The sequence below is a fragment of the Lathamus discolor genome, chromosome 1 (assembly GCF_037157495.1).
Source record: "Lathamus discolor isolate bLatDis1 chromosome 1, bLatDis1.hap1, whole genome shotgun sequence".
NCBI lineage: Eukaryota > Metazoa > Chordata > Aves > Psittaciformes > Psittacidae > Lathamus > Lathamus discolor.
In genome coordinates, this window is record NC_088884.1 from 85,281,313 (window position 1) to 85,294,068 (window position 12,756).

Here is a 12,756-nt window from a genome sequence, read left to right on the forward strand (position 1 = left end):
AGAAATAAAACACTGGAGCTCACTTCACTAAAGGCATAAGGAGTAGCTGGTTTAACACATGGGATTTAAATTTATCTTGCAGTAGAGAATTTTACTTCAATAACTTTTTTTTTTTTCTTCCCCTAATGGTTAGATTTGAACCAGAAAATCAAGGAAAAAAACCCAAACAAAAACGAGGAGAGAAGGGCAAGAGAAGGGGTGGTAAAACAAATTCTGATCCTGTGCTGCCTGCAGATAGTGATAGTTCCTGGGTCAGACTAGGGTCAGTAACTTGTAATGATTGAAACTGGGAAGAACAGGACCTGGAGCAAGCCAGGCTGTCCAAGCAGGAGAAGCCCACTGGAAATAAGTCTAACATCATAAATGAAATCAGTTTGTAAGAGTTGAAACCTGCCCATTTTCATAATCTCCGTGGTATTTTAATAGAAAAATAGTTTAGCATTTTCAGTGACTAGCAGAGGCTGCCTTACGCAGACATTACATATACTCACATTTATCCCTGCAAGTTTATCAGACCACTGATAGATACGTCCTGTAATTTGTAGCCCCCTCTATTCCTCACCAGCCTGTAAAGCACAAAGGAAGATGATCAGCATAATATTTTTTGTTCTATCTGAACAGTGTGAGCAGAGATACTTTTGGAATAATTATTATACAGTGTTGAGGACCAGGGAATATCTTGCAGACAATGGACTGTAACAGTCCCACAACACGAAAGTTTACATCCTAGCAATTGTATAACAACTTCTTAGTACCCTTTTTCTTACCCTCTTCCTAATTTTGTCTTTCTGAGGTTCTTTGCCAGCAGGAGTTCTGGTATGAGGGTTGCAGTCCTCTTTGTTAATGCTATCAACACAGAGCAGGCAGTTTTCAAAAAGCATGACAAGAAGGTGAGCAGGCATTATGTCATCACCCACCCATCACCCTGTATGGCAGCCTTTCAGTAAGTCCAATCAGCACACTCAACAGGATCATTCATATCCAGGGAGTCCTCTATTCGACAGGGCTATTCTATCCATTGTCATTTCTCCTGAAACTTTCCTCAAATTTAATTAACCACACATGTCAAGTTTGCACACTGAAAAGACCAGAATTGGTTTTGCCCAGCACTGGTAACAAAGCATTAAACATTTTGATTTGCTTCAGCTGAAAGTTTATTCCTTTTTCATCTCTGTTCCCTCCCCTCCCGCCCCCCCCCCCCCCTTTTTTTTTTTTTTTTTTTTTTTACCATTTCTTTGTGGAGCTTCTGTATATTTATATTTACAGCCTCTGCATTTAATGGCCACATGCCTCGTTTTCACAGATGGCCAGTGGAAGACTTCCCCTCCCCCTTTTCTGCTAGTAAAGTCTGCCTTTGGTTTTGCTACTTTTGTCACAATGCCACTACTCTCAGTTAGCAAGTGCCTACGCATGGGAGGGAGAGATTCTGCAATGAGGGTATTTTTCTATTCTTCCAAGGATTTTAGTTTGCCATTTTAAAATGCCCTCTTTGCCTCCCACTGATTGGCCATTATCTATTAAATGCTCAAATACATTTTTCAAAGAAAAATTGTGTATATTTGTATGAGGTTTTAGTGCATCATTATGGCAGGGATGCATGGTCAGGGTTAGTTAATAGAAGTGAAATATACAGAGGGAGGAACAAATTCTGCCCACAGATGTGTGCATGAAACTCCCATTGAAGTCAAGTTGAACAACAGGCAGGGAAGAACCCTGGATCCCTGCAGCTGCTGAAAGTCTGAATGGGAATTTAAGTCTTCATTCAATCCAAAGGGCAGAGATTGGAAACATTCACAGGCTAGTGCGGATTACGGAGGACTGCAGCAGTTTATACCTTAGCAGAAATTTTATTAAGCCCAATAAAGATGGATCAGCTTCCTCCTGAAAGTTGAATTGCAGTTTTTGTTATGGCTTTTTGACTCTTCGTGTTGAAGTTCTAAGCTGTGCCCTACAGCCACGGTGGGTAATTACTTCCTGAGATTTCTTTTATTATTTTTACATAATCACAAGCCTCCAATAGGCAGGGCTTGCAGCGCATTCATGGACACCAGCATCAGTGCAATACCTCTCTTCAGTTATACAGTCTGAGCCTGATTCTTCTGTGAATTGTGTCCAATTTGTCTCCTGGGGGATCAGCCAGTCTTTTTCTGCCTATCCTATTATGCAGGTGTTGATTTCTGAGTGACAAACAGCCTCTAGTGTGTTCTGAGGGTGCTAAACTTTACCTTTGTGTTGATGGTGATGATGGGGAGTAGGAAAGCTAAGCCTTACTTCATGACTGGGAAAATGTAATAGTTTGTTTCTTAGTAGATGATAGCCTAGATAGAACATCAACTTCTTCATTAGGGCTGGAAGAGATGTTAGCAAAAGTGCGACAGCATTCATAATTTGAACACCTTCTAGAGAAAAATGAAAGAGGATAGTCTGTGTATCTGTACTGCTCCTGTGCAGTTGAGTCACCTGTTGTTTAATAAACAGGAAAACAAAGACTCTGTTCTTGCTTTTCTATACGTATGTGTAGACCCTTTTTCACAGAATCACAGAATCCCAAGGGTTGGAAGGGACCTCAAAAGATCATCTAGTCCAACCCCCCTGCAAGAGCAGGGTAACCTACAGTACATCACACAGGAACTTGTCCAGGCGGGCCTTGAATATCTCCAGTGTAGGAGACTCCACAACCCCCCTGGGCAACCTGTTCCAGTGCTCTGTCACTCTTACAGTAAAGAAGTTCTTCCTGATGTTAACGTGGAACTTCCTATGTTCCAGTTTACACCCATTGCCCCTTGTCCTATCACTGGATATCACTGAAAAAAGCCTAGCTCCATCATCCTGACACCTACCCTTTACATATTTGTAAACATTGATGAGGTCACCCCTCAGTCTCCTCTTTTGCAAGCTAAAGAGACCCAGCTCCCTCAGCCTCTCCTCATAAGGGAGATGTTCCACTCCCTTAATCATCTTTGTGGCTCTGCGCTGGACTCCTTCAAGCAATTCCCTGTCCTTCTTGAACAGAGGGGCCCAGAACTGGACGCAATATTCCAGATGCGGCCTCACCAAGGCTGAGTAGAGGGGGAGGAGAACCTCTCTTGACCTACTAACCACTCCCTTTCTAATGCACCCTAAGATGCCATTTGCCTTCTTGGCCACAAGAGCACATTGCTGGCTCATGGTCATCCTCCTATCCACCAGGACCCCCAGGTCCCTTTCCCCTTCGCTACTTTCCAGCAGGTCAACCCCCAACCTGTACTGGTACATGGGGTTGTTCTTCCCCAGATGCAAGACTCTACACTTGCCCTTGTTAAATTTCATCAAGTTTCTCCCCGCCCAACTCTCCAGCCTGTCCAGGTCTCGCTGAATGGCAGCACAGTCCTCTGGTGTGTGATTTTCATGTTTCATTTTTGGTGTGCCACCCCTCTTCCGCACTTAACCCTTCCTTTCCTCACCGATCCGCTGTAGCAGCTCTTTCTCACTGTGAAATCCTTCATTAATGTGTCAGTTTTCAACCAGAGATCTCAGAACTTCACAATGGTAGAAAAATGTCACAATCTCCCTTCTGCTTAGTTGGGGAAACTAAGATGCAGTGACTGAACAATTAATGCAAAGATACAGGCTATATCAGCCCAGAAAGAAGTCCTGTGGAAGAAGAACTGTGTCATATAACTCTTAGCCTATTGCAATCATGGGATTACAGCTGGATCTGGTTTAGGTCAATACCTATGCCCACACTGTAAAAACTTTAGAAAGGAAGCAGTGTCTCATCATTCTGCTTTGCTTTTTATTTCCTTGTCACTTCTTCTTTAAAGTAATGGGCTGGGCTAGTCCTACCTACATTTTAATTTCAAAATCCTGACTTGCACTATTTCTCAGAGCTCCTAACAAGAGAGGACCTCAAGTGTCCTCTTTTCCTCTAGAGTTGCTACTTCCCATCAGTTTGTTTCCAAGTAAAACAATATGTTTTACTGAAGGAGTCATTGTTACTCAAATAAAGAATTTAAAAAAACCCCAACAACCTAGGGACCTAAGTCCTGCCAAGTTACTGAGTTATTTATTTCAGTGGACTCTGTCTTGCCTTCAGTGCTTTGAAAGATACCGACTTGAGAACCCTTAGAAATCAAAGACCTATGTCCATAATGTACAGTAAAGAAAATGACTATACAAATTTCAGCAAATTCCCCCTGTGACTGGATGCCTGTTGTGAAGAGGAAAATAGTTAAATGTCTGGTCTTACTCGATCCATCTGATTTTATCCTGTAACACCTCACAAGGCACCTCTTTGCTGACTCTATATAGCACTTCATATAGATTGCAAATCAAATGCAATGATTTCTAGGCAGTATTAAACCAATCTGGATTTCAGTATATACTGTAATCCAGAAGATACGGTTCCTTTTACCGGGTGATGTAGCCCCAATTAAGACTGAATATAATAATTCTGAAAAAAAGCACCAGAAAATCAGGAAAAAGCACAAATAAAGAATGTTCTTTCATTTTTTTCTGCTTCTAACATTGCTTTTAGGTTCTGTGGGTGGATTATTCCATGGAAAAGAGACATCTCAGATAAGCAAGACTGAAAGAGCTGAGGGGGTGGTGAATGCATTGTTTCTTCATACTCAACTTTGATGCAACAACAACAAAAAAACTCTACAAAGTGATAAATTGCTGTTACATTATAAATAATCTTTCATCTTCTTTGGTGGTCCACAGAGTTTATATAATTGGAAGGCTAAACCCCTTCTTTGTTGTTTTTTCCCTTTTCATTAGTACAGTAGAAGACTATAAAATTGTGCAGCCAGAGGGGTTTAACAATTATTGAATCAGCATTTGAAAGTCTCACTCTATTTTATCATTTTATGCATGGGCTTTTTATGAGTTTTCAAGCCCTGCAAGCATTACTTAAGCAAGATCCATTGTAATGGCGAATCTCTAACTGCTTTTTCTTTTTATTTTATTTTGTTTTTTTCTTGTAACATGCCATCAGCAAGAGCCACAATCTCACACTCTCAAAGAAATTACAAGATTGAGGTTATTATATTTAGGTAAGATTCAGGAGTGCTAGTTTCATTTCCTAAAACTACCAGCCTTACTAAGGAACCTTTGGCAAGTCGCATCATATGTGACTCTGGTAAACAGTTAACAATACTGCCTTTCTTTGTGAAATTTTGTGGTTTAAATTCACTGATGAGTGCAAAACACTTGGGCAATGTGATCTGTTACACAGGAAAACCTAAGTCTAAATAGAAGATCTCTCTGAAGAGAGCTGGGAATTCTCTTACACTGGTTATAGTTGTAACAGGATCTGGACTATAACATGGTTACATAGACAGTATGCACAGTACCTGTTTTGAAGTACCATTCCATTAATATGCAGGAGTAGAGCCTGGACCGCAAATAATTCATCATGTGCAAACCTCTGGGCACACCTCTCACAACTGCCAGTGGTTTCTCTAAGTTCTTCCAGCTCTCTGTCATCCATAATGCCTACCTGCCTCATGTTTTCCACATTTTGAAAGACTGCGGATTAAGATTTTGTAACACAAGCTTTCTGATGTTTATTATTGCAAGAGGCAGAGGAATTGCACAGAAAGATTACTTTTACAAAGTCTTCACCCGTGTCAGATGTAGAATAAGACTTCATTTTTTGGAGAGCAGAAAATATAATGTTAAATGGATGGCACCTGGCACCACCATTGTGTCTGATTATTAAAGATGTTTTTCTGTAATAAACAGAAGTGAACTTTCATTGTGGGATCATAATCTAGCAGCTAATTTGCCTAGTGCTTTAAGATTTGGTGCATATTGACCAAGGTATGTGTTGGAATGGTTGATATTTGCTGGAGCTTGCTGACAGAAGACTTCTGCCTCATCACCAAGAACTGCATTAGATGCTGTCACATCTGAGGGCCTTCTCAACAATCAGAGATAAGAACTAGCTTATCAAAACTCAATCTATTTGAAAATGCCACCTTTAGAGTTTAGATGTGGGAATTTTTCCTGCAGAGCTGGATGATAGATAGCTGGACAAACTGCATTTGGAGAGGGAGGGGGAAAATGGAACATTAAAAAGTACAATAACAGGCAGCCATCTGTTTCTTTTTACATACTGACACTGAAGGGAACAAAGGTAGCAGGCACTCTGTCCATCAGTATATTGGTAATTCTTAGGTGCTAGAACTGATGAGTGAGTTTCTCATTGCAGTCCATAGTCCATAGGTAACCATGTTTGATTCTTTCCAGCTCCTCTACAAAAGCATTATTTTCACCTGGCCTTTCAGTTCACGTGGAATAAGAAAAGCAGGAGTACAAAGAGATATGCCTGAACACTCCTCCTCTGGTGTTCTATACTGGCTGTATCTCTGCAGGCATCAAACTGAGAGGAAAAATACTCATAGTGGACGAAATGGGGGTAGGGATAGGGGAGTAGAAAAGTGAAGAGTGAACTGCATCAGTAAAACTGCTAACCTTGAATTATGCAATCGGAAAAACAGCTCTTGCCAAAATACAATTCTAACGGAGTTCAGAGTACTGTTGGTGTTTGCCAAATGGCCCCAGCCAAAAGGATGTCTCAAAGAGGGGGAGGAGGGATCCGTTGCCATATACCCAGCATTCACAGTGTTCTGGAAGAACTGTGGAGTCCTTCAGGAGTGGAAGCATGTGCATGGTCTCAGGTACACACTGTGTGTTGGTACCATGATCCAACACAAGACAGGAAGTGAAGTCAGAGGGGGGTAGGCAAATATATCAGAATGTCTTTATTTCTCAAACCTTCCAAGATTTTGCTTCACATTTGTATAGCAGTGGGAGGAGTTCTGGCAAATATTATCAGGCTGTTCTACGTATGTTTTGACTCTTCTTGTTTTATGCTTCTTCTATGAAAGAGACTGCAACCAAGTTCTTGTCATTTTTAGATCAATGTTTTGTTAAACTGTGACAGCTATCCATGACAGAAAGCCAAGTAACTTTTGCAGCTGACCACAAAACTTGAGTCTGACTTGCAGTGCTTAGTCATTCTTTATATATATTTTCTCTACATGACACATTCCATGTGTGTATGTGTTTTTCATTGTTCTTTTCAATATAATTAGAACATTGCTAAGAGCTGTGGTAAAAATTTATCTTCTCCAGCAGATATTTTCTTTGATTAATAAAGTTTTAGAAACTTCTTATCACATTGTGGCTATTGATGAAACCTCTTTGTTTATACTTTGAACAACTGGGCTGTTGTGGGATTGATTGCTCTCTACAGTATTATCTTCTCTTGATTGCCCATGACAATTGTAAATGATCCAGACAGTGGAGCTCTCAGTGCCCAAGGAGAGTCTCTCCTACAGTCTAGTAGAAATTACCATTAAGATACTTTTTCAGTCTGCTGAAGTTCTTCGCAGAGGAAAAAGTTGTTTATGAAATGTCTTTCAGTCTTCTAGGGTGTCATCCAAAATTCAGAAATTTAGAAGAAAAATAATCACTTCATCTTTAGCAAGGTCCCTATGTTTCTTCTACTGCAAGAGTGGAAGCTTTCCTTCCTTGTGTTTGTTTTCACTGCTTTGTGCTGTTTAATTTTTAGCAGGTCTCACAACCAATTCTTTGCACCACTTCCCCAGGTTTGGACCAGCCTCACCTGTTCTTGGCAGTATTGGTCCTAGTCTGCAGTTGATGCCACTTAGTTGATTGCTCATAGGATGAATAGCATTTTATAACTTTGGGATATGGGGCAAATTTTAAATTAAGGGTTTATCACTCTGGTTCTTTTTCTCGTAGCTTTAAAAACCTGAAAGCACATATAATTTGATCATCTGAACTTTCTTCCTTATTTCTTTCTTGTCCTGGCAAGGCAATTGGATGTAGAGCTTGATAAAATGATAAAATAAGATTAAGGCATAGTCCAACATAATGTGCAGAAATATGCTACTGCCTTATGAATTCTAGTTCTGTATCACAACTGTGTTATTAGATTGTGCTGCTGAACCCAGCAAGCATGTGCTCCACCTGTTATGACTGAATGGTGCCACAGCTTGCTGCTGTTAACACAGCTAATCCAACACATCAGAATGGTAGCAGTTTTGAGAATGAGTAATTTACTGTTGAATTAAGATTATGATGATAAATAGGTGCTATTTTTGTAGAAATTTGAAACAATTGTGGACCTCTTGTCTGAAGTTCTTAAATAGGTTCTGTAAGAGGAGGCTGGGCTAGCAGTGCCAGCAGGTTGACAGTTTGTTTGGTGTCAGATAAGAAAGGATTTTTTTCCTTTATTTCTTTGGAGCTTCCATACATATTTTCTCCATAAACTGAAAGATTGTAGGAAAAATAAATATGCTTCCATCAAACCAAAACCAGCAAGTCATCAAATGAATGCTTTCAAGAAAAACAAGATGGGAATAATGTATAGCCCCTTTTGAATATGTTGTAATTGTAAAAGCATTTCTGTAGGTCAGGATTACTGTCATGTGTTTAATGGGAAGAGCGTAGGATAGGAAATAGGAGCACTAGTTACGTATAGTCAGGCTTTTGCAGGATCTGTTTCTGCTCTCCTAATACTGTTGGAGAAGCTTATGAATGAGCAGGCCTTAGTCCTACTCTTGCCTGAGTACTTATTAAACATTTCTAAGCATTAACACAGAAAAGTACAGCTGGCAGTTCTGACATCTTGTTTCAAAAGCAGCATCATGCAGAAGTTCTTTCTAACTGCCCCCTTCTCATTACTGATTGAATTACATTGTCATTCTCTACATTCAAGTTGCAGGGCGTAAATTGTCGCTATGTTGAAAGAGTGGTGTCCCCACTCACCCATGTTTCAGCTGTCCGGAGAGCCACCTCCAAGCGTCAGGGTGGCCCAGGAGCTCAGTACTCATCTGGCATTCCCTCACAGATTCTCACTTTTTCTAACATGGCTTTACCTCAAAATGCAAAACTTTGCCCAAGATGGATAGTGGCAGAGCATCTGTAGGCTTGTTAAGTCAAACTCTGATAAATGAGCCATAGCCGGTGTGTACCTTGCAGGCAGCATGCTGGAGTATTCACTGACCTTAAGACTCAATCAGATCATGTCTGCAGAGTGTGGTTCTGAATGTAACTGCCTCTAACTTCAAGAGCTGCGTTTACGGCATAAAGAAAAAGCTGTTAAGCCTGTGCCCTTTGCGCTCTCAGCTCTGTTTCTCTAAGAGGTTTATACATGATTCAAGAAAAGTCAGCAACAGAATAACTCCCCTCCCCCATAATATATAGCCAACAAGAGGAGATGTTCTATTATCTTTTAGGTTGGTGGCAGCATTTTTAACTGATTCTGGCATAAAAAAATTTGAACTCTTAGCATTATGAAGATGACAGTAAATAGATCTTTTTCTGAGGAAAAACTGTTGATTTCCACTATATATCTGAGATCCATTTTGAAGAAGCACGAGAAGAACTTATTTCTGACTTTCTGTCTGCTGACAGGCTGCCTTGGAAATGAAAGCTGAGTTAAAACTGGTAGATCTAAGACTTTGGTAAAGCTAAATGCCTGAAGAGTTCAGGTGTTTATTCAAAGCTTCTCCAAGCTTTCTGGAGCTGCCGTGCCTGGTAACGTTGCAGAAAACTTTTTGCTTGTGATAGGCAGACCCTGCTGCATCAACTTCTCCTGAAAAATCAGCAGGATAACTCATCCTGCATGCTTTTGGCGGTGATGTGTCTGGTTACAGACAGCGCACCAGGAGCACAAAAGGGATCCACAGTGGAAATGAATGTGAGGAGTAGGAAAGTTAACCTAATGTTGCCTAAACTGTGTGAGCATACAAAGTTGAGCAGGTTAGCTTTGTTGCTAACTCTCTCAAGAAAATCTTTGTGAAATGGCTTACATAAATTTGAACTGTTCTTTGAATTGCAGATGCGGGCACATCACATTGCAGGAAGCATTTCTGTATTCACATTGTTCTCTTTTCTGTTTTCTTCTATGATACAACCCAGTGACATTATTAGGCTACGTAGAATAAAGTCTCCAGTTGCTATGTGAAATCTGAAAGTGGTGTGTTTTTTTTTTTTTTGTTTATTGATATTTTACAGTCATCAGGAGTGGAATAGACCAACAAAACAGCAGTCTTTCTTTCAGGAAGAAGCTCAAAAGAATTGTTTCAACTGGAGCCACTTTATTATCATGCCATATCATGTCATTTTCTTAGCTTTGCAGAAGGCGCAGAGCCTAACATTTTGAAATGTTAGTATTGCTTTCCTGAAAGATTTATTTTTAAACATATGATTGTCAGGAAGATAGAATGTTTATGGGTAAAAGTCATTGGGAAAACAAAAACAGTTGGAAAATGGAACACCTTTGTATTTGTAAAGTCAAACAATTCAGGGGGAAGCGAGGTGTTTTGAAGAGAACATTGGAATTAATGGCCCTGGCATGTTGTTCTGGCAATGTCTTTAGACACCGCTGCAGCCTGACAGATTAATTGGCAGCACACACTAGCCTGTTGCAATCCAGGGTTCACAGATAGTTCTGAGTAGATGAATGACGGATGGGGTGTTAGTTGGTTTGGGCAAAACAGTCTGGACAGGAACACAAACTGCTACCCAAGTATCATGCTTAATTCAGGCTGACCCTTTCCCAAGGCTTGAATAAGTTTGAAGTACAGGTATGGGTTTGATTTTTTTTTTCCTTATGGGCTGTTTTCTAAAATGCTCTCTTTTTAAAAAGAAAAAGGACAGTCACCCATGTCTGCAATTTGATTTCAGGCTGGATGTAGAGTAAACTAATAAATACACTGCAAAAGAGCATGTATCATCTAAACTTCCAGTCCAGTTTTATAGTCACAGGGACATAAAGAGTTGAAGTATTCTTCAGATATGCAGCCAATTTTATCTTCTTAACTAAACCAGTTACGGAGTTTGCTCATCACTAGCTAGTAAGCATATTTCAAAAAAGACCTGGTGGCATCTGCAACCATATCTCTTCCAGAGAAAATAGTATATGTATTCTTAAATACCTGGCTTAGTAAACTCTTCTGAGTGCATTGTTAATCAGCTTCCCTATCAACCTTTTGAATTACCTACGAACTTTTCAGTTACAATGTTTAATTATTTTCCTAATCCAAATCCCATAATCTTGTCCATATAGGACAAAACAACACTGGAGACCCTGACTCAGCAATTGGCAGTAAAACAGAGTGAAGACGGGAAGTTTAGCCATGCAATGATGGATTTCAACATGAGTGGAGATTCTGACGGTCAGTACAAATGGCTTATCCTTATTTCTAGGTCTTTGTGAACCTGTCAATGGGACGTGGAGGAGAATCCAAGTGCTTTGGGGGCCTGTGAGGAGTAAGAGCAGTTAGCAATAAGTGGCTATGAAACAAGGCAGGAAAAAATGATTCACTGTGTGGTGTTTAAAGTCTGGAGATGATTTTTAGCCTTCTTTTCTGTATGCTGCAGTTCTCAAGACTGGACCAAGAATGTATTTCTGATGGTGAAAGGAATAGAGGAGGCAAATAGATGTGGGATGAGTGAGTTCACAGAGTGAGTTCATGATTTATAGTCCTGATCATCCATAGGTGTTGCACGCTCTGCACCTGTAGGAGCTTTCTTGGTTTGAAAAAGATAGTGTAATATCCGTTTCTTTCTCTGCTATTGCTGTTGTTGTAAGCAGCACAAAAACAGGCAGATGTGTAAAGTTCATTTGTTAGTTAGAGAATTGCTTAAGAAGAAATGCCTGGTCTTGCCATATATCACCCCCTTCCCATCACAAAGAAGGTAGAAGATACGTAACATGATATGGCCAGAATTCTGTAAGCAAGAAAGGAAGAAGGTAAAAGGAAAATCTACATTGGTAAGTGTTGGGTTTACATTATTAAGTAGTGAAAGATGGTTTATAAAAGCTTTTTGTTGAAAAAAAAACCAATTGAAACTTTATCAAGACTATACTATGTGATACTGAATCAACAGAACTGCTAAAAACTAGACTATACAATATATGGTATTTCCTAATGCTTCAAGTAGAAAGAAGAAACACCATTAACCTGTTGTGAACACTGACTCATTGAATGTGCAGCACTGTAGATAGGTTACTGACTGCAGAAGAAACTGCATAACGAAACACAAGCTGGGAATGTTTTTCTCTTTCTTTGTAGGAAGTGCAGGAGTTTCAGAGTCTAGGATTTATCGGGAATCAAGAGGGCGTGGTAGCAATGAGCCCCATATCAAGCGCCCAATGAATGCATTCATGGTGTGGGCTAAAGATGAACGGAGGAAGATCCTTCAAGCCTTCCCTGACATGCACAACTCCAATATCAGCAAGATACTAGGTAAGAATGATAAAGCTTCTTTCTGTAGCTAAACTAAAAAAAAAATTTCGACTTAATAGGGCTGAGCACCTGACATAGCAGAATTACTGTCTAAAACATCCATTTTGCTACTTAATGGCTGCACCAAGGACAACAGTTATGCAAGCTTCCACTGTGCTGCCCAGCAGTATACATTGACCATAACCTGAAAGGTTCCTATCTTTGTAATTACTGAGATGGTGGGGTGGTAGTTTTGGTATAAAAACATGAACTGAATAGACAAAAACAGTTCATTTCATTAGGCTGTTAACAAGCAGAAAATGACTGCTGTTGTTTACATGCCCACGTGCTTCATCTAACTAGATTCTGTGGGGTAGCACAGCACAGTATTTGATTCCTGCCATAGCAGTTTCTGTTCAAATCAGTGGTCATAAAGATCCTAAAATCACACTTGTAGAATGGTTTGGGTTGGGAGGGACCTTAGTGATCTTCTAGTTCCAACTCC

General features: G+C 40.1%; 1 protein-coding gene across 21 annotated transcripts in view; it reads left to right on the forward strand.

Moving 5' to 3' along the window:
* Window positions 1-12,756, forward strand: part of SOX5 (SRY-box transcription factor 5) — a 651,142-nt gene that overhangs the window by 621,801 nt on the left and 16,585 nt on the right. For all 21 annotated transcript variants that reach the window (XM_065683868.1, XM_065683903.1, XM_065683877.1 and 18 more), the window contains 2 exons: window positions 11,090-11,198; window positions 12,099-12,272. In XM_065683868.1, the coding sequence (XP_065539940.1) occupies window positions 11,090-11,198; window positions 12,099-12,272 (283 nt within the window). The remainder of the gene's footprint in view (window positions 1-11,089; window positions 11,199-12,098; window positions 12,273-12,756) is intronic.